The sequence below is a fragment of the Haematobia irritans genome, chromosome 5 (genome assembly GCF_050003625.1).
Source record: "Haematobia irritans isolate KBUSLIRL chromosome 5, ASM5000362v1, whole genome shotgun sequence".
NCBI lineage: Eukaryota > Metazoa > Arthropoda > Insecta > Diptera > Muscidae > Haematobia > Haematobia irritans.
The window spans coordinates 4,317,842-4,338,813 of NC_134401.1; the positions used below are offsets into that span (position 1 = coordinate 4,317,842).

The following is a 20,972-nucleotide window of genomic DNA, read 5'->3' on the forward strand; positions in this document are numbered from 1 at the left end:
TGAAGGATGAAGGAAAAATCAGCTGTCCCAATTTTGTCAAGTGAAAACCAAAATAAAAAGTTCAGACATTTTCAAACTATAAAAGTTTTTCTATTATTTGAGGAAGAACACTAAATCATCAAGGAGAGGAAACAGTTTCAGTAGAAATGGAAAATTGTAAATATCCGAGAAATAGTAATCTGGATTTTTGTTTTCATGGGTGTTTATTTTTACAAATATGCCTTTAAAATAACATACAAATATTGTATTTCTATGACTTTACCTTTCTCATCTGACCACATGCATGACAAGGATAAGGTAATGTAGAATCAATATTATTAGAAAAGTTAATTGTCTTCTGTAAGGTGTCTCTTTTGAAAAATTCTTATATATTATCGTAGTCTTCGTCGAGCTCAAGGCAGGGATTGCTATTTGCCAGCGACGTCGTCACGTTTGACGAAGTAGAGGAGGTAATGAATGGATTCGCCATCGATGCTTTGGAATTACGAGATTGTTGAGTGCTGCTGTTCTTTGCGAGTGATCCAATACTTATTGTGGCCACCGCAGGCGTTGCAGTTGGTACATTGCTGGCAGCTACGATATTTGATAAATCAATATTGATAACTGGTTCTGCTGTGAAATTTGCCGACGACATGCTACTCATATGGGCAGGAGCGCTTAATGGCATCTGTAAATTACTATAGTCTATTTTTACCATTGGTTTATTGCAGTAGTCAATACTAACAATAGGAGCGGTCGGTTGTGAAGGCGGTGACGGAGGGATATTTGGCTTATTATTATTATTAGTGTTAGTGACACAATTTGAGGGCATAGAGAGTGATTGATGTTTCAGTCGTGGATGTTGCTGGGAAGTCAACGGCGGGTTTTGTTGGGAGGGAGGAATTGGAGTCGAATCGGAACGAGAGAACTTAGCCGGTAAACAATCTGCAGAATTGTAACCAATGCCAGCGCTTGCCAAAGATGATGTGGTATGCATAATAACGGAATTTGAATTTGAACTTATCGATCGCTTAAGATAATTTTTTTGGTAATCAAGGCCACCATTTTGGCCATTTGATTGATATGACTGCATTTGGCGTGCTGATGATGTCGATGGCATGCTCAAATCGTAAGGAGTATCAGAGTCTGCATCAGGCGAACTATGATTGTCTTCCTCATTGTACGTGGCTGATTCCTCTGCAACGCTAATATCTGGGATGTTTCTTACCAATTCACGCAAAAAATCAAAACGCTGTTCCGACATAATACATTGTTTCATATGTGATGTGGATAGAGTTTTGGCGTTGCGAGAATTCGTTATCTTCAGTGTTTTCGTTAAAAGTGATTCCACAAACAGTTCTAATGTCCTAGGTAAAAGGAGAAATGATATAAATATAGGCATTCATACGAAGCCCACAATTAAGACATAGTTAAGGAAAACATGTAACTGCAAAAACAATGCCTAAAAATCGTTGTTCACCTTCACAAAGGCTGAACAACGTTATTGCTTTGAAAAAGGATATAGATTATAATTGGTACAGCTTGGGCAACCTTCCCCACTTCCTCGTCGCTTTGCATAATTTTTTTAATGCGTCCCTGCAAGGAAAATATAGTATCATTTGTTAAAAATGGGACACTAGAAACTATAACAAATCCACACAATAAATGTATTTCTTGTCATTCATTATATATATAGAAAATTCTGCGACAACTCTTTTTCAACTGATATGTATGCCGTGCGTTGGATGGATATGTACGTCTATTTTACTCGCAATAAAATTGTCAATTTGTTTGTTTTAATAATTCTTTAGTGTACTTACCGCGGGAAAACGAGCATTGTATTTCTTCTTTTTGGATGGCATTTTTCTGTGATAATTCTCGACTTGGCTCTATTCTACAGAATAACTTTTCGGGATGCTAATATAAACGTCCAGAGACGGACTCGCTCGTCAGGAACTTAATAATTAATCCAACCTATCCAATGGTTCCAACTTCTCATAGCCAGACTGAAGATCAAAGACGCCAGCACTTATGATATGTTTGGAATACTGTTGCGGCGTCATTTAGCAAAGGGCTGACGGCTTTGAGAACATTTTCCAATAAACATATGCATTTGAGAAATGGTGTAATTCAAAATGATTTCAAATAGTTTTTCAAAGGATTAGGCTAAAATTCAAACTGAATAATAACATCACTTCTAACTGAAAGTCAATACGAATTTTCTTTCAATTATGATTAATTGATTCATTATAGAAAAAAAAAAAAAACAATAACATCAAAAGCTAAAGCTGTCACACACTATAATACCACTTAAAAATTAATTACCTTTCAAACACATCAAAAAGTAAAAATATCAATAAAACTATACATTTTAAAAATTTTCATTTCGTCAACATTTTGGTCGCATGGAAAGAATTCTCAAACTATTTGAAGACGTAGGCGTAAGGCGTTTCAAGTCAAATTGAATTTATGTTGAAAATGATGTTTACCCTCAAACTTAAAATGTTTTTCATTTGAACTGTGTTTATTCGGTACCCTGAGGAGTAGACACATTAGCAACACATTGGAGAGTTTGCTGAAGACAAGCAAAGTCAGTTGAATGTTGATTTTGAAGTGCACCCTCAAATTGGTGTTGCAAATGAGAAACACTCGCCTTTGTGTTTTTGGGTAATAAGAAGCTTGTTTTCAATTTGAATTCCAGTCTGAAAACGAATTAGAATTTATAAATGGCTCCAATGTTCTGTTTGTTGTGATGGTGCCATTATATATATGTAAGAGTTTGGGGGGTGGCTGTGGGTAGTGGGGATGGTCTATATGATAAAAAAATAAAAGAAACTCTTGGAGGAAGAAATTGTCAGATCCAGAAAATGGATTTAGATAACATTTAATAAAATTCAAATATTTTTTATGATCAAGAAAATTATGTTCGCCTCGCTTAAAAATAAAATCAAGGAAGAGACAGGTTCGTCTCTTGTTGTGCCCACGTTGCAACAACGAATGGTTGTGAATCATACTTCGCAAGATTCACAGGTAATTGTTGATTACAATCCTTGAATGGATTTATCAATTATTTATTCCATTTTAGACTGACCAAATTGCGGGACTAAGGCAAGAATTGTTAAAGTTGCAAGAGGATAAGTCACGACTTGAAAAAACAAATGAGATCTTACTGGAAACTGTTAAAGTGGCACAAACTCAAAAAGACATCTATTGTGAAGAACAACTGGAAATACAAAATATACAGCAAAGCGAAATTGAAAAGTTACGCAATTTACTCTCATTTCGGGAGCAGGAAGCCGTGGATCGATTGAATACAACACGCCAGTACCAACAACAGGTTGACCATTTAACATTGGAAGTGGAGAGACTAAGGCATTTTGAACCACAATATGAGGAGATAAAGGTTTGATTTGCAGTAGTAGCAACCATACATTTTTTATTTGTATTATGATTATTTCAATAAGCAATGCTTAACCAAATGTTTTTGTTACACAAGGATGAATTGCAGCAGCTTAGACATTCATCACAACAGGATAAGAACAGTTTGACAGCAACACTTGCAGCCATTGAAGAAGAAAATAAACATTTGAAAATGCGTCTCCAGATAGTTGAACAAACCCGCCTTGAAGCCCTGCAGTCAATGGGTAATGATGAAAAGATTCAAGTTTTAGTACATGAGAGGAAGCTTTTGGAACAGCGATTGGAAGAAGCACATTTGCAATTGTCGGACATTAAAAGTTCTTGGAGTGGGCAGAATTTAGCTTTAGAAACGCAAGTTAGCCGTTTATCCAAACAAGTTGCTGAAGAAACAACTGAAAAAAGAAAAATGTTGAAAGCCAAAGACGACCTATCGGAAAAAGTAAAACATCTGGAATTCGAATTAATAAAAGCAGGCGAAGAAATAAAACAAAGAGATGATAAGGTTGTTGCACTTCACTATATTGGCACATTTAAATTCTAACGTTATTGTTTCTATTTTAAGATCAAACTCTTGGAGGAAGAAATTGATGAATTAGGCATGGCCCTTAAGGAATGTCGAGAGGATAATGAACAGCAAGTTATATTTGAGCGCAATAAAGTCGTAAGTATACCAACAGAGTTTGATGAATTATCCTGGGATATGTGACTAACCCTAAAAAACTGCTTGGTGCAATCGCTTAATAACAATCTAAGCGAAGGTCTTTAACAAAAAAAAAATAGTAGTGAGAGCCTCGGTTACAAAAAGTATTAATAAAATGATACTACATTTAAAATTCTAATGTACAAATGCATGAACACATTTATAATTTTTTGTTAATCTTTTGTTAAATAAACATATTGTATTTTTCTACGTATTTGAAAACTTCTATAACTAATTCTTGACTTCTTTAGCACTATCAAAAAATCGTATATATGTGTGTACAGACTTCTGTTTTTATTCGCATTATTGATAATTGACCTATCTAGGAAACTTTAGAAATACAAAATAATGAATTAGAGAAAAGATTAGAGGCTGCCGACGAACGTTTTGGGGAATATGCCGCAAATTCTGCAAATGTTACAGCAGCATTGAGGAAAGAAATATCCGATCTCCAGAATCAGTTAGTTGAAAACCAAAGCCTGTTAGAAGCGGAGAAGGAAGAAAAGCTAACAGCTTTATTGAAAAATGCTGAAATTTCTCAAAGCGAAGAACTTCTTAAAAAAGAATTGAGACAGGAAAGAGATGATGCAACCGATGTTCATGAGCAAAATAAGATACTAGAACAGCAAATAAAGGCTAAAGACGCGACTTTACAAGAACTTCAAACTACCATTTTAAATAACGATAAAAAACTTAAAGAGATGGAGGATATGCAAAGAGACTTAAACGAAAAAAATAAGGTATGTGATGTCATCTATTTAGAATTTATATTGAATCAATGTTTAAATTCACAGACAATTAAAATTTTAAACCAGCGAATAAATGATTTAAAGAAAACATTGCAAAAAGAATTTTCTTGCGTAAAAAATGATGATGAATGCCAAAAACTGCCTTGTAGCTGTTCTGGTAAAGGTAGCATTGTAATGGACGAAGTAAATTTTAAATACCTTAAGCATGTTATTGTAAAATTTCTCACCAGTAGGGAGGTACGTAAATTTTCGCGATATCCCGATGTTTGTATAAAATAAATTTAAATAATGTCCAAATTTTAGGTTGAAGCACGACATTTAATTAGAGCCGTTGCGACATTACTAAAACTTTCAAAAGAGGAGGAAAAATTACTGCACGATACATTAAACTGGAAAATGAGCTGGTTCGCAGCCAAGCCAGACCATGGCAAAGGTCAACGGGCATTTTCGATACCACCTAGTTAATAACCCCCATACAGTAAATTGTACTACAATTTGTAATAATTAAGATAAGACATTTCTATCATTTACATGATCTCTGATTTCTTTCCATCCAGTATTTCATTAATGTTCATATAGGCATTCCAAAAATTTATACAATTATACTTTTTATTTAATCGTTGTTATTTATTTAAATATAGTGTATAAAATGCATATGTTTATTATTTCTTATTTTGATTTATTGTCGACTGGAAAAAATGATGTATATAAAAGGGGAACAATCATGTTTTATCAAATCTAGTCAATACTTGCATAAAAAAGAACAAACGCATTAAGCGTAACATTTCGTCTTTTGAAATTTATTACAAAAAATGCGAAAAGAAGGAGCGATTTGGGACGCAAACCGGAAATAGTAAACAACTTAAATCGAGTCTAAGTTCATGTTTCACATGTGAAAATCAACAATTTGTACGGTTATTTTATCATGTAATTTTTGAATTGATAATTTGGACCATTTCTTCCAAAGAAAACCCCTGTCTTCGTTGTTATTTCTACTTGCAATTTCTATTAAGAAACGGACCATTATTTTAAAATAGAAAAATTCTCGTGATATAAAAATCGATGCCCCAAATATACGATGCAATGGATGGTGTTTATCATAAACAATTTTTGTCTACTGAGCGAACAAAGCAAGCAGATTTTGTGATCGTGATACTTTCGTGAACTCATAAGAGTTTTTACAAAAAATAATAATAGAATATATTTTTTAGACTTAGACTCAAAATCTCGTAGCTTGGAGTTTTTCAGTCCATTATTATCAATAAATATTTCATTGGACTAAAAACGATTTAATACACTTTGAAATGTACGCGTCGATTTGTCATTCGCATGACATTTAAACTTGTCAATTGAGGTTATGTCATAACAGCTGACCGTAACTAAGTTATTAAATAGCAAGCCAAGTGAAAAAGTGATGTCTTTAGGAAATTTTGGCCGAATAGCTTTGGGTTGGTAAGAAATTTTCCGCGTTCTCTGGAGTTATGTTTTAGCTCTCTTTATTATTTTGTTATAAATAACAATAGGACTGTCGTAACTGTTGTTGGCGTATATTCATTCGTGCTGTCCAAGAATTCCGTTGATAAACGTCGTTACGAGGACATGCAAATCAGAGACCGCATGAAAAAAGCAAATATCGGAGATTACGAGTCTGTGGGATCAAGACGTTTCAACGCCTAGGAGTGTAATAATAAGCACTAATAAAATCAAAAATTTTAATAGAACGTTTTTGCCAACTTTCCAAACTATACATACACGTGCAACATCATGGCTCAAATGCCACAAATGAATCTAAGCTCTGCGGAGCAGGCCAAATTGCAGATGATGCAAGAAATGGAAATTGAAATGATGTCGGATTTATATAATCGCATGACAAATGCGTGCCACAAAAAATGTATACCACCTCGATATGGAGAAGCAGAATTGGGTGAGTTATGGATACGAAAACAAAAAGTGACCTATGTATACATGTGCTAAAAAATCCAATTTGTTTGTTTGTATAGGTAAAGGCGAGATGGTATGCATTGACCGATGCGTAGCAAAGTACTTGGATATTCATGAGAAAATTGGCAAAAAATTAACGGCTATGTCTATGCAGGATGAAGACCTCATGAAGAAAATGTCAAATTAAGAATTAATTTTCTAGTTTGTTCTAGTAACTTCCTTGTATGCCCCATAGAGTTGTTATATTAATTTTTATTATTCCTTTACTGATGTTCCATTAATTATTTTAAATATACAAAGTTAGACCTGTCTCCATGGTCAGCATTTAACTAAAATTTGTAATGTAGCGCGATAGCTCTGGTATTAGAATTGATATATCCTATGTAAAATGAATGCAAACATTATTCGATTGTTAACTTGTTTGAACATTAGGTACTAACCTCAATATCGGTTTCGGGGCTGCTCGAATCTTCGGTGGAATCGATATCACTGGTTTCGATGCTATTTTCCCAATCGTCTTCATCATCATCATCGTCAAGTTCGTCTTCGGAGGCGTTTTCCCTAGCCTCGAGACTATCAAATATTATATTACTATGCTCCTATGGGTAGACCAATATCGGTTAAAGAAACTCAATATCAGTATAAAATTTGCTTACTTTTAATTGCATATCTACATTATCGCATATTGGATTATCGGATATGTTTAACATTCGTATAAATTCCAAATGACCTAACTCCTCGGTAACAGTCCCGGTATAATCAATGCTGTTATTATTAATAAAAACATATTCCAAGTTTTTCATATTTCGCAGGCAAGGAGGAATTCTAGTTAAAACGTTTCCTTTTAAATTTAAGTGCCGTATATTTATCAGCTTCAGATCATCCGGAATAGAAGACAAACTGTTATTTTCTAATGTTAGCCAACGCAATCTTTTTAAACGATTCAAACTTGTGGGCAATTTTTGTATTTGATTTCCCCGTACACCTAGTGTTTCTAGGCGCTCACAATTTCCGATTTCATCCGGAAGTTCTAAAAGCCCAGTATTATTACACCAAAATGTTTCCAATTGTGCTAGTTGTCCAATATCAGCTGGAATCGTTGGTATACCATTACAACTTATATTTAATGTTTTTAAATTCATCAATTGACACACCACCGCCGGAAATTCGCTCAGTTTGTTGTAGTCCAATGTTAACACTTGGAGTCTTGTCAAGTTGCATATAAATATTGGTAGGCGGGTCAAATGATTATGGTTTAAAAACAATTTCAATATAGTTTCACATTTTTGGACTAAGTCGGGAACCTCAGTCATTTCAAATCTTGATAAATTCAATGTAAAGGTTTTTGCCAGGTAACAGTCTTCGCATATGGCCAATATGTGATTGTTACGAAAAAATTGATACACAACGTTCATTATTTTTTACTTCCCGTCTACATAGAGTCGGCTTAATTTGAAATTATTCTCTAAAACTTTCGAGCTGTGAAAGTTTAATAAATACTAAAATACAATACTATTGTATGTGGTAATACTATGATGCGATATTTTCGATGATGCATTTGTCAAACCATATACAGTGCATGACAAAAATTAGTAAAAATATTATTTGTAAAATGACACAAAACAAAGGAGGGCATTTTCGGCCAACTACACACAAAACAAGTTTTTTTTTTCTTCAATCACGAAATTAATTGATCCAATTAAATTTTTAATTGAAATGTCTTCAACATAGAAATGATAGTATCAATTAATTGCAAGCAATTAAAAAATAATTGATACTATTAATTTTTGTGATTGATTTATGTTTCAATTAAAAAAAATTGTTGAATCAATTAAATTTTTAATTGAATATTTTTAGAACTCAATTAAAATTTTAATTGGAAAAGTTGTCACGGTCTTTTTCTGTGTACTTGTTTACGTAATAATATTGATAGAAATGGCCATCGTTAAGTACATTTAAATAGCAGTTTCTCACATTTGGCTGGAGTTATGGCAATTTCATATGCGTAGAAGGGAAACTCACATCTTTTATTTAATTATTTAACGAGAGAAATCGTTGCATCAATAACTTACTAGTAAAATTTATTACATAGGCAATCTCATTTAATATACATAATCTCTGTACCTATTTTTACAACACATTGTTTATATGAGAGCAGGTATCCCAAATAAATAATTCTCACTTTTTCTCTCTTTGCCTGGGTGGGCAGCAATATGTTTGAAATGCAAAAAAAACTCTCACTCCACTAACCACGAAAACATCAAATACATATGTATGCAACACTATTTAACAACATTTTATTTTAAATATTTTGTGCAAAATAATTTAGTTTTGATTGCAGTACGATATGAAATATGTACTTACCAAAGAATTTGATTTCCCCTTTACCAGTGCTCCCTGCTTTTCATTGGAACATTTTCTCTTTTCTGCATTTATTCTTGAAATACTTCGATTTTATTGCAATTACAAAAGGGAAGATATACTAGTTTTAAGAGTTGTATATGCTGAATTTGTAATAAAAATATCTACATGGGGATGTACTTTATCAATATCTACATAAATGTTAACCTCTCAGAAAGGTCTTCTTATTTTAAACGATATAAAGCTATAGTTTTCTATCAAACGTGCCAATATTAAGTTATTTACTATAAAGAAAAATGCACCTTGAGCCCCAATCCAGTAAAACGTATTCCACATTTGAAATTCAAGAAGATAAGCTGGTAAAAGCCAAAGGGCTTGGGAAAACAACCATAAACAAAAATATAAAGCACCTTTCGATATCGACATAGTTTGCGAGAAATTGTTAATACAAAGTGGAAGGAGGGCAAGATACCAAATAAAATATTGTGAAGTCACCACAGAGTTAAAGGTAACTAAAGTATATGTCACTGAAAATATGCAAAAAGGCAATGTTTGCCTGTTTTGACCAAAACCAATTGTTAAATAAAAAATTAAAATAAATTGGGGTGCCATTATTAAAAATTTGTTTAAAATGTTCTCTTCGCTAACACTACCACTATTTAAGTATTGCATAAGGAAGTACAAAGAGAAATTGTGACGTATATCTTTGCGAATAAAATGATACAAATATCCTTCGTAAATATACTGCCATCCATATAGTTTATAAAAGGAATACGTTAATATTGTAAGACTCAAAAGTGTCCCAAAAACCAAAAGAAGCTGTTGCATGTTGGGAAATAATAATATACGTAGAAAATCTTTAAGGGTTTTTACAGATCTATCTGATAATGTTAAATAGTATGCTAGACTAAATAGTAACGGATATATTCGTAAATGTATTGAAAATCCATGTACAAGGCCAGCAATAAACACTAGCCAGTTACGTCTTCTTATGGCTTCCCTACAATCATCCGATTTAATGAGTAGATATAAAGTAAATATAACGAAAAAACTGGAAAAACTGTCTCCATTACCCCTTGTTGAGATCACCGCTGTAAGGGGGTTGTACAGCCAAAAACAGGCGGAAGCCTTCGCTATTTTTTCCGGACTGTTACGAGTGTCCCCGTAGTTGACACTTGCAGATAATTTTGTAGCTTTTCCGTATTTGATTAATAAATACTGAACGGCTTTGTTGCATTGATATTTTAGTTCATTTCGTACTATCGAATATATTAGGAGAGCGACGAGAATATCAAAGCAGGAATATAAAATTTTTCCAGTTTCCTGGTATAATACCACATTGGGTATTTGCATATATGCATAGAGTGGGCTATATCGGTATGTGTGTCGGTTGAAGGGACTATTTCCTTCTAATATTTGTCTAGCCCCATCTGTCACAACGATGTAGTCAATATCTGTAAATCTCACTTCCGAATGTTGGTCTTGTATCTTTCCATAGATAATAAATCCGACTCGTATTAGTATTGATAGGATGATATGGAAACGCAATGATAATGTTAGTAAGCGATCCTTCAATTTATAATATAGCGAAGATTTTGTCATTGTGAACGAGGTGTATGTGACGTGTGTTGTAGTAAAAATATCGGTAAACAATTATCAAAGGTGTACTTGATTGTTGTTTGTTTGTAATTTATAATTTTGTTTTCATTTCTTTGGCGGCATTCATTAAACAATCTTTAAATAATTTAAATTCTTTGTCACAGGTTCTGTGCTGTACATTCAAGTCTCTCGATACACATGCCGCATATATGGTTGCCGATTCTGCACATTTTCCTAGAAGAATTGGATAGTTGCGCAAACGTTGTTTGGCTTTACGCACTGATTCCATTACTTGCGGCGATTTTCGTAAACAAAGGAATCTGCGTCCGGAAGTGATGTTTCACAGAAAATATCGTACAATGGCCTTGAGAACAAAAGCAGCAATGAAGATGTTATGAATGCCAATTGGAAGGTTCGTGGATTTTTTTGAATCCAATTACGTTTCGGTAACTGGGCAGTTCGCTTTCTTTGGGTGGCTTGTTTATTGAGAACGTCTTGCAATTGTTGTGGTGGTTTGTAAGGCGGAGGAGTTTGCATTATTATTCCCTTTAAAGTAAAAGGTTTAGAGTATACTTTTTTACCATGAAATTAAATTATAAAAGGTACATACCTCACAGAAGCTAGTAGTGTTTATTTCGACTTTTCAGACGTATCGGGTAAATACGAGCGACTCAAATCGATTCCAGAGCAACACAAGGATGTTTGATGCCACTTCAAGCAACATAAACGCATTTGTTCAAGTACCTCTAGACACTTCTCTTCTTGATAGTTATTCTCTAAAAAAACACATTTAAATCTATTATATAAGAAGGAAGACATATTTGTATACACATTGTACCTTTCAAACAAGCTTGAATTCTACAGGCATTAGCTTTGCAAGGATCTTTTTTGGTGTTATAAGATGACATAAATCTTGAATAATAGAAATAAAAAAGATATAGAACTTTTGAAAGATGTGATAAGTGCTAAGGTCGGAGCCAGACGAAATATGCCGGCTGTAAATTCCAGAGTTGCCAAAAGTGACGATATTTATGTTTTCCCAATAAATACAAGCACCCGACACATGCTTATATTCAACACGCTTACAAACATTTTTCAAAGGATTAGGCTAAAATTAAAGTTGAAAAATTGTTGAATGAGCGTAAAGGTGAGTACTATATTTGAATTTCGAGTTGAAAATCACTAGTTGAAATACACTACATCACGATCACATTTCCTGAAATAAATGAAAACAAACAAATTCCTGTCAAGCCTTTCCGAAACATTTTTATAGTGACTTATTTTATGAATTCATTTAATTTTTTTATAACCTTAATTTATATTTAATTATTATTAATAGTTTTTTATTATTAACTATTTGGAGTAATTGCTCTTAATTATCAAAAATTTCCATTCATTTTTAATTCTTCCATTGGACCACACACTTCGTAGGAAGCAATTTCTTTTGGCATGATTGTTAGATGAAAAATGGCAGAAACAGGCCTATTAAACAAATTGAAAATTCATCATTTCCTTTTCTTATTCATATTCGTCACATCATACGACTCTATTGCGAAGGAAGAGGAAGCATTCTGGACATCGTAGTTTGTGTTATTTGTATTCGTCATATTTTCGCGGTTTTTGTAAATTTCTTTAAATGAGCTCTGAAAAAAATATTGATGGTGCTTGTACCGGACAAGTCGAAGATGTGGAGGATAGCAAGGATGTATTCTCGGCTGTCGTGAATACATCCACTTTAATTGATAACATGACCAGTATTTTGGAAGATGTGGATTTTGGCGATGTGGAAAAAAAGGATCTACGAAAAATGGCACTAGCCCTAACAAAACATTTAAACGAGTAAGTAGCCAGTTTTTTCTAGTGCTTCTGATTTGGGGAAATTTACAAATTCCAATATTTGATTTTCATATTAAGCTAGCTAGATGGCAAAGGTATTTTTTAATCAACAGTAGAATGAAGCCAATTGGAATTGGTTCAGAGTTCACACATTCACACACGAAGAACTTCTGAACTATGTCCAAAATTGGGACAAAGTTGTTCAAAAATGAGTTGGATTAAAAGTGGATTTGTATTAAAAAAGTATAAATTATTAAAGTTGGCGTGAAAAATGGTTATTTTAGCCTAATATCACGAACAATAAGCCCCTCTGCTACTATTATTTTAAACTCTAGGAGTTTTCTCTTGTAACGCTTTCCTGGAAGTGGGTAAGCACATATAAGGTGTTGATGTGAAAGGTTATTGCAAAACATCCTCACGAAGGTAATCGTCATTCTAAGTATTTCCAGATCTTGGTCTCCATAGGAATATGGTATGGGGGTATTGGGAAGACCTCCTTTCACAGTTTTCAGGGTAGCATTCCTTCAGATCTTTTTGTTATTATACCGCTTCGCTTGTCTATAGATCCTGTTTAGAACCGAACCATCTGGTATGGTGGTCTATTTTGAGAATTTCTCATATACATAACTGAATTTGGGGTTCAGTTTGTGGTGGTGGTTATAAAATTACTGTTACAGCAAACTCCTGGACGTTTGACAATATCTATGTCATGTCTTTGTACAGGAAGGATCTTGACCACTTAAAGATGATTCAAGGTGTTCTGCAAAGGCATTCTTTCGTAGCCTGGGTTTGGCTTTCTTACAGATCTATATGTTGTTCTAGCTCGTGTTGCTTGTTCATTGTGGCCATTCATTGTCAAAATGTTGTTTCAGTGCTAGGGGTGGGTGACTTGCAATTACTTTCGAAAAGAATCGCGAGAATCTTGGGGTAAGTTAATATTGTAATTATTGTGAGGTCATCGATTGTAACATTCAACTGTGTATCTTACATTTATTTTTTGTATCTTTGATCCCATTTAGCGATTATCATCATGCTACCTCATTAAACTAGAAAAAGTAAACTTTAATTTGTATATGTTATATTCGAAGCATTTATACATGTGTTAGAAGGTAGTTCATTCCTAGAGATTTTGCACGGCATTTTGGCAAATGTCCAAAAGGCGAAGAGTATTTTTAATTTTCTGAGTATACCTTAAGAAGAGGCAAGACTAATGTCGGCAATGTGCCACCTAATACTAAAATCGAACAAATGTGATTGGCAGTGATGTTGATTTCAGAAAATACGGTGACAAAGTGACGCTGTGTATATAGCTTTGTGCTTGTGTATTTTGGTAGTTCTACGCGCCAAATACATAATAGATCATTATTGAAAAAACATCAATAAAAAGAGGCCAACGAACCTATATTCGTCATCATATCTTTGATTCAATTTTTGTTCATGTGTAATTTAAAATTGTATATAAATAAAACCTTTTGGGCCTAACATCCGCTTTGATTTTTCCTAAAATTCATTTTCTATTAATTTTACTTAGGTTTCAGTTGAGTATTATGTAAATAATATTTATTATGTGTTCTTAATATGCTTTTCGTAAACTCTGTGAATCTAAAGTCAGTGTTACTCATATCGCAAAGATTCCTTATGATAGACATACCAAAAATACCAATAGCAGTTACGCTATCAAGACTAGATACGCTGATGCATACATTAATGCTTTTGTTGACTTGGTTTATACCAATTATATTTTCTGACCGATGTAATACAACGCGAAATGCAGATAAATAACGTCATCTATTGGAAAAATAATGAATATCTTTTTACTATACCTAATATTAAACAGTTGATATTTCACGTTGCTATCTCATATTTGGGGCATGTTCGAAACCGAAAATTTTTACTATAATCAGATAACCAAAAAAATGTAAAGAATTTTTAACAAATGACAAATTTCTTAGCAAAATTATGCTCACAAAGTTTCGAACATGTATGATATAATGTCCATTATCAGTTTAGAATGTATTCTCTTTCAATCAAATTTTATTTTAAGTATCGGTAGCAACATATTTTGGGCTTCCACAGCGTTCATCGTATTCGATGCTAATTTAACCACGTCTAAACTCAGCACACAAACCCTTTTTGGTCGTCAGCAAGTTTTTGTTTCAAGCGTATTTCAGTATTTTATCAACACGCAAAATACCTCTATATTAATCTTTTAATTTTATTTTAGTCCCAACGAAGTAATACACAATGCAAATAGGCTATGAATTGCTCCCGGATTTATGCTTTCAGATTTCCTTGTTTGCAAAATCTTCCCCTAAATTTGGAATTTGTAAGCAATTTCAACATATTACAGTCAGTGATCTAAGAAAATTTCCAATACATTTATTCGATAATCTTGGTTTATATGACATTTTCACCCATTAACATACATTCTATATGTGTTTTTTTTTGTAAATTCAGTTGTTATATAAAGGCATGTCGTTACGCTTTTTTAACTTGGATCTACACACCCTTCTTACCATTATAGCTGGAAAATCTAATCAAGCTTGACGTTAATCAATTTTATTTAGGTTTTGAGTTACTTTTCACATATGCTGGTAATTGTTTAAGTTTAAGTATATTTTGGTTGTCTAGAGTATTAATGGGTTTTATTTTCCGACTTTGAATGTATACTTATATGACCAAAGACAGTAGTCAATTTTTTTTTTATTTTAATCGAATTATTTTTATTTGTTTTTGATTAAGTTGAAATTTAATATTTTATATAATGATAGGAAGAATTGTTTGTTTTAACTCTATACATCAAGGCTATGCTTTCACTTTAAATATTTTACACCAAGCAATAAAATTATTCAAATGTGATCATCACATAGCAGGTAGCTATGGAGCCTAGGTAAATATAAACAAGACACATTTTTGTAAACAAATATTTCAGCATAATGTCTATTACATCTATGTCAAAGTAGGACAAACACAAGTTGATATTTGAAAAACATAATTTTATTTACATAGGTTTGCTTTGTAGATGTTGTTAAGATACGGCCACAAAGTAAGGACATACAATACTACCAAAGAGTTTGACCTTGTTATGATGTTTTTAAATTAGTTTAGGTCGAAATCTATTTATCCTGTTCATTTCCAAAATTTGTTATGATTTTAAATCTTAATTAAGTGGGCATAGATTTACCCCCAAGTTCATAAAAGTTAACGTAAACTTTAAACCTACTATTACCATACAAATTCCTTCGATAAACTGTGAGTAAAATATTATGAATATGGGCAATAGACTCTAAAGGACAATTATAATGATCAATTTATTAATGTAAAAGATTTTTATTCAAAATAGTAACAATTACATATAGAATGTTCACTTAGTGTAATACCTGGTTCGGTTTATCCCGGTCTTACACATATAGCTTTACTAGAATGGAATCGTAAGAATTTTTAGTTAGTCCTAGCCTTTAAATCATGTGTATATGAATTTAGTCGGATCATTAGATTATGAATAATATTTTTTTAGTGATGGTATTGTGAAAAAAAATGGATTGAAATGAATTTTGCTTGTAGATCAAATATTGAATTTTTGAAGGTGAGATACAATTGAAGCAAAAACTTGAATTGATAACAAGTTTCCAGACTAAAAATTTAAGGGATTGATTTTGAAGGTTTATTGAAATTAAATGAAATCGCAAGGTTCTCCAAATATATAAACTTAACTTATCTGTGCAAAATGGGAGAAACTTTTGACAAAAAACAACGATGAGTCAATTATTCGAAACAGTGTTTGGATACAACTTAGCATAATATCTGACTATGGATGCATCCGTATCTGCCTATCGATGAAAATTGCCATATCTATTTACTCCGATCTACAATCGATAATCAATCAAGTGAACTGCACACGATGAATCCGTGGAAAAACGCAACAGTATGCTGGCAAGGTTATTTATTTATTTTATTTATTTATTCATTTAATATAATACAAAGGCCTAGTGGCCCAAAGGGTGTATTACACAGTAATAAATCCTAACCATAGGCTTCAAAAAAAAAATATTAAAATCCTTAAATCCATCCATCACAACCGGTTATGGGGTTTATATTTTGGGAGGCGCATGAAACCGCATAAACCTTATTCTACAGATTCCGCCGTGGATTTAATTCTAGTATCAATCCAGGGACTTTTCAATTGACATATTGCTTATTTATTTATTTTTCTTAAAACAGGAAATATACTCTGCGAATTCAGGTTGAATTAATTAATGAATCTGGAGATATTTTATTATAGATAAACATTTAAAAACAAAATCTAAATGTATTTAACAATATCGAAGTAGATACATATATTGCTTTTATATATCATATAAAATTTTCATTGAAAACTATTTTGAATAACTATTTTCTTAATTTTATACTGACCCCATGCTTATCAATAATTTTTCCAATCTAGTTAACACAAATCCTAAAATTTTTATTTTGAAACATAACCTAGACAATGAGGAAACTGAGGGAAAATGGAATCCACTACAAAACTATTAAAACGTTGGTAGTCCCACAAGGACCTACATGCTTATTGTAAACAATATTAGTATAATACAATGTTTAAAAAATCTTATTTTTCACCAGTGAAATAGTCATTTATAACACTGTTGGTAAAGAAAATTCACCCCGCTACAAATAAACATTTCTACCTCTGTAGTTTTTGGCCACAGAAGCATGCTCTTCTATTCTTTCACATTGTCACATTGTATATGGAAAATATTCTCCTGCTGTGAGTAACAACAATACAGGCAATGGCAAGAGCGAACATACAAATTCGACATCTGCTACTCTTTGTATCGTGTGCGATGGCAAGAAAATTCTAATTGAAAACATTTGCCTGGCCGATGAGTATGAGAGTAAATACTGAAAACATTCGCTTTCAGTTCTGTTCTTGCTTTCTTCGATTAATTACACACAATACAAAAGCACTGAAATTCATCTTTTAGTTTGCTTCGCGCTGAATATATTTGATTTGCTGATTGTTTCCTTCAGTTAATCCATGAGATACTAAATCGCGCTATACAAAGAAAGAAAAACAAAAAAAAAAAACAATGAAAATATTTATAAAAAATCAATTTGTGGTGTTATTAAAAAGAAAATAAAAACTACGTCACATTTAGAAAAGGTCGTAAAACTACATATGTCTAATGAAATAATTAAAAATTGTAATGAATGAATTATGAATTACAGAAATTTCTTTAAAGAAATAATATAGCTCGATGAAAATTTTTCTCATATCAAACATAAATACGTTTTTATTCTAAATAAAAAAAAAAAACATACGGACGAATGGTGAATAAATTTACGATAGCAAATTTCCGTATATATTTTGTTTAGTTTTTATTCTCAAGGCGCCTTTTCCACATTATTTTGCGGATGCTGCAAATATATATTATCTTTAAAATACTGAGACTGTATACGCATCTATGTATGTGTACATGTTTATATAAACATCATTGAGTTCCCGTTGTCATATTGTGTTTATCGTTTGTGTTGCTCTATAAATCTACAGATGGATGATGATGGCGTTCATAATAATAATCGTTTAATATAAATTGTAAATATATATGCGTGTGTTTGAGCGTATATGTTATATACATACATAAAGTGTACATGAAAGACCTATTTTATTGTGAAGAAAAAGGAAAATAACAACCACACACAAATTATTGTTATTTTTGAATTCGTTTATATTGTGCCAAAAGAAGTCACTTGTTGTGTTAATTTATTTTAATTGAACTCTATTATCAACGCTCCGCAGAGAGTGGACAACAATTGCAGTAACAAAACATCAGCGATCCAAATAAAGGGTAGTACATTAGAATTTCCAATACCATTGGCAAAAATTATTTTCTTCCTGTTTGGAAAATTCTTCAGCTATACATGGTAAGTACATAGTAAGGGTATACAAATCTTTATAATAATAATGCCAAAATAACAGAAACGTTTGCAAGCTGTGCAGGGTCCCTTTACACAACCCCTATAACTAGCGTCGTCGTATGTCAGGATAACAATTACATATTGTTAATCCTACTTATTTTGTTCTCGCTTGCTGCTCACCCCTTATGGATGGTTCAACGACACATGGTTTATTTGACGCCATCATCCCTTGTTTCATCTCATCATCATCATATTTTCTCTCTTTATCTCAGTGTTCTCGAATATAGAATCATAGAAAACTGCTAATGGCGGGGGTATATATGAAACTACTGATGAATCATCATTTCTGTTATAAAGGATGTTGGAATCTTAACCTTTGTTGACATATTTTTTTTTAATTGAAGCATTGATGTAATGTCTGTAAATATTCCAATAACTGTACATATGTTGTTTGGACGCACAAATCGATTTCTACTACTGAGTATATATAATAACATATGAAATATTAATATTAGTTTATACAAGACCTCTTTGAACCTTTTTGGAATGTGAACCTTCGGAATTTTGAGAATATCATATAAAACTCAGGTTTAGCTTTTAGATAAAACTTGTACTTCTTCCCTCTATTCAATACTTTAAATTCCAAGATTTATTTGTATTGGTTCCATATATATGGTCATTTTGGAGTAATGTATTCTTGCTTTTTCGAACGAACTTTACTATAAGAGGGAGACCTTACGTAATGTAGGGAGCCACCGTGGTGCAATGGTTAGCATGCCCGCATTGCATACACAAGGTCGTGGGTTCAAGCCCTGTTTCGACCAAACACCAAAATTTTTTTTCAGCGGAGAATTATCCCACCTCAGTAATGCTGGTGACTATTCCGAGTGTTTCAAAGCTTCTCTAAGTGGTTTCACTACAATGTGGAACGCCGTTCGGACTCGGCTATAAAAAGTAGGTCCCTTGTTATGGAGCTTAACATAGAATCGGGTAGCACTCAGTGATAAGAGAGAAGTTCACCACCGTGGTATCACAATGGACTGAATTGTCTAAGTGAGCCGGAAATGTGGGGCTGCCACTATACCTTACCTAACCTAACCTAAGTAATGTATATGAAAATCGACCATTAGTCTAAAACTTGCAAACATATGTATCATAGAGAGACTGATGTCATTAAAGCGTTATTGACTTGATTATATCAAATATGAACAACCAATCGACTCAGAATCAGCTATTTTCCAAATTCGTTCGTCTCTTATATTAGCAAGCCTTAGCCTTATGCCGTTTTGTACATTGTTTTCAGGCTTAGATAATTTATGATTTACAGCGCCATTTCGGTACATTGAGGTATATAAAGTCGAAAATCGACTTTTGTTCAAAATGGACTTTTGCCCATATGCAAAACAATTAATTGAAAGTTTATCGAATGAATTTATATGGAAAAGTAAGCATGAAGTTTTCTTTATTTTTTTTGTATATGGGGGTTTTGATATTGGTCAAAATTGGAAAATCGACATTTAACTAAAAAGTCGTTATATGACATTGGATCATATATGATGCAAATGTTTCTCTGGTAACTTTGAGAGTATCTGTAGACAATATAATTTAAAAACTATTTTAAAGGGGATAGCTCCATACAGACAGACATATAAATGTGTAAAATTATTAGTTTTAACCTCTGTTCAAAAAGTCGACTTTTCAAAGTTTTGATTCAGAATTCAAAGCCTAATCCATGGCCATTTGTACGCTACGATTTGGTTATTTTTCGAAAAAGTGGTCTTTATTCTTGGCGGGAATTATAAGCATTTTTTATTCTAGGCTGGCATTGTGACCATTTTATAATGGTGGCTCTCCTTCATTAGCAAAAGGGGAAATACCATGTTTTTGTAAGCTTTAAGGCGAGTACACAGAAAAAAGTAAACTATTTTATAGCAAGAATGATTGATTTACTTGCAACTCAATAAAATTACACCCTCTCGTAGACGAAAAATTTCATTTTCATTTATTTCGTATAGTACGAACATTTTCTTTTGATTTAGTTCATATTGAACTTATGTGAATGGTCATTGAACTTTATAACCACCTAGCAAAAAAAAAAAAGCGTCGCCAAAAAAGTAGTGAAAAATTTCTTTTTGGATCCGGAAGTGGTACAAAATTGGCGCAGAAGCGATGAATTTAACATGGGCTTGTCATAGGATGGATGTCCACCATTTTAACAGCCGTTGCACTGAATTTGCATCACTTCTTAAGGTGTGATGCGAATTCGGTGTTTTGGATGTGAATTAAGAAATGTGACATTTTGACAAATAACGAATTTTTAAAATTTGTTTATGAGTTTTAATGCATTCTTACGAAAAAAGAAATAGATAAATAAATTTAAGTGCAAACAAATATTTTTTGTTGTAATATCAAAGGTTCACTTTTCCATGTCTACTAAACGACTTTTCATGATTTAATAGGCTATTTATGAT

The 20,972-nt window shown here is 32.6% G+C and overlaps 10 protein-coding genes across 13 annotated transcripts in view; 4 read left to right on the top strand and 6 right to left on the bottom strand.

Moving 5' to 3' along the window:
- Positions 1-184: 184 nt before the first annotated feature.
- Positions 185-1,999, bottom strand: NC2alpha (negative cofactor 2 alpha). Its single transcript, XM_075313704.1, has 3 exons — positions 1,800-1,999; positions 1,503-1,575; positions 185-1,350 (listed from the first exon to the last, which is right to left on the bottom strand). Exons 1-3 carry the CDS (start codon positions 1,839-1,841, stop codon positions 365-367), a joined length of 1,101 nt encoding a protein of 366 aa, XP_075169819.1. The 5' UTR covers positions 1,842-1,999; the 3' UTR covers positions 185-364.
- A 755-nt stretch (positions 2,000-2,754) lies between these two features.
- Golgin97 (Golgin 97) lies at positions 2,755-5,502 on the top strand. The gene is made up of 7 exons (XM_075312588.1): positions 2,755-3,009; positions 3,065-3,382; positions 3,476-3,901; positions 3,962-4,060; positions 4,426-4,839; positions 4,894-5,085; positions 5,152-5,502. Exons 1-7 carry the CDS (start codon positions 2,887-2,889, stop codon positions 5,311-5,313), a joined length of 1,734 nt encoding a protein of 577 aa, XP_075168703.1. The 5' UTR covers positions 2,755-2,886; the 3' UTR covers positions 5,314-5,502.
- Positions 5,503-6,178: 676 nt separating this feature from the next.
- On the top strand, positions 6,179-6,774 carry LOC142240849 (uncharacterized). Its single transcript, XM_075312595.1, has 2 exons — positions 6,179-6,300; positions 6,372-6,774. Exons 1-2 carry the CDS (start codon positions 6,263-6,265, stop codon positions 6,523-6,525), a joined length of 192 nt encoding a protein of 63 aa, XP_075168710.1. The 5' UTR covers positions 6,179-6,262; the 3' UTR covers positions 6,526-6,774.
- On the top strand, positions 6,613-7,124 carry Tim10 (translocase of inner membrane 10). Its single transcript, XM_075312591.1, has 2 exons — positions 6,613-6,772; positions 6,849-7,124. The coding sequence occupies exons 1-2, from the start codon at positions 6,613-6,615 to the stop codon at positions 6,974-6,976; spliced, it is 288 nt and encodes a 95-aa protein (XP_075168706.1). The 3' UTR covers positions 6,977-7,124.
- LOC142240843 (uncharacterized) lies at positions 7,022-8,326 on the bottom strand. Its single transcript, XM_075312590.1, has 3 exons — positions 7,446-8,326; positions 7,230-7,388; positions 7,022-7,168 (listed from the first exon to the last, which is right to left on the bottom strand). Exons 1-3 carry the CDS (start codon positions 8,202-8,204, stop codon positions 7,115-7,117), a joined length of 972 nt encoding a protein of 323 aa, XP_075168705.1. The 5' UTR covers positions 8,205-8,326; the 3' UTR covers positions 7,022-7,114.
- An 878-nt stretch (positions 8,327-9,204) lies between these two features.
- Positions 9,205-10,752, bottom strand: PIG-M (Phosphatidylinositol glycan anchor biosynthesis class M). The gene has a single exon (XM_075312589.1). It carries the CDS (start codon positions 10,750-10,752, stop codon positions 9,361-9,363), a length of 1,392 nt encoding a protein of 463 aa, XP_075168704.1. The 3' UTR covers positions 9,205-9,360.
- Positions 10,753-10,815: 63 nt separating this feature from the next.
- On the bottom strand, positions 10,816-11,038 carry LOC142240848 (uncharacterized). Its single transcript, XM_075312594.1, has one exon. The coding sequence runs from the start codon at positions 11,036-11,038 to the stop codon at positions 10,841-10,843; it is 198 nt and encodes a 65-aa protein (XP_075168709.1). The 3' UTR covers positions 10,816-10,840.
- On the bottom strand, positions 10,816-11,286 carry LOC142240846 (uncharacterized). The gene has a single exon (XM_075312592.1). It carries the CDS (start codon positions 11,284-11,286, stop codon positions 11,038-11,040), a length of 249 nt encoding a protein of 82 aa, XP_075168707.1. The 3' UTR covers positions 10,816-11,037.
- On the bottom strand, positions 11,165-11,746 carry LOC142240847 (cx9C motif-containing protein 4). The gene is made up of 3 exons (XM_075312593.1): positions 11,588-11,746; positions 11,360-11,525; positions 11,165-11,295 (listed from the first exon to the last, which is right to left on the bottom strand). The coding sequence occupies exons 1-2, from the start codon at positions 11,655-11,657 to the stop codon at positions 11,380-11,382; spliced, it is 216 nt and encodes a 71-aa protein (XP_075168708.1). The 5' UTR covers positions 11,658-11,746; the 3' UTR covers positions 11,165-11,295; positions 11,360-11,379.
- A 555-nt stretch (positions 11,747-12,301) lies between these two features.
- cnn (phosphodiesterase 4D interacting protein centrosomin) overlaps positions 12,302-20,972 on the top strand; it is a 48,350-nt gene continuing 39,679 nt past the window's right edge. The window contains exon 1 of one of the 4 annotated variants that reach the window (XM_075313428.1): positions 12,302-12,588. In XM_075313428.1, the coding sequence (XP_075169543.1) occupies positions 12,386-12,588 (203 nt within the window). In that variant the 5' untranslated portion in view covers positions 12,302-12,385. Of the gene's footprint in view, positions 12,589-17,524; positions 18,508-20,972 lie in introns of those variants that run through there. The other 3 variants (XM_075313425.1, XM_075313429.1, XM_075313427.1) reach the window with 3 other exon arrangements.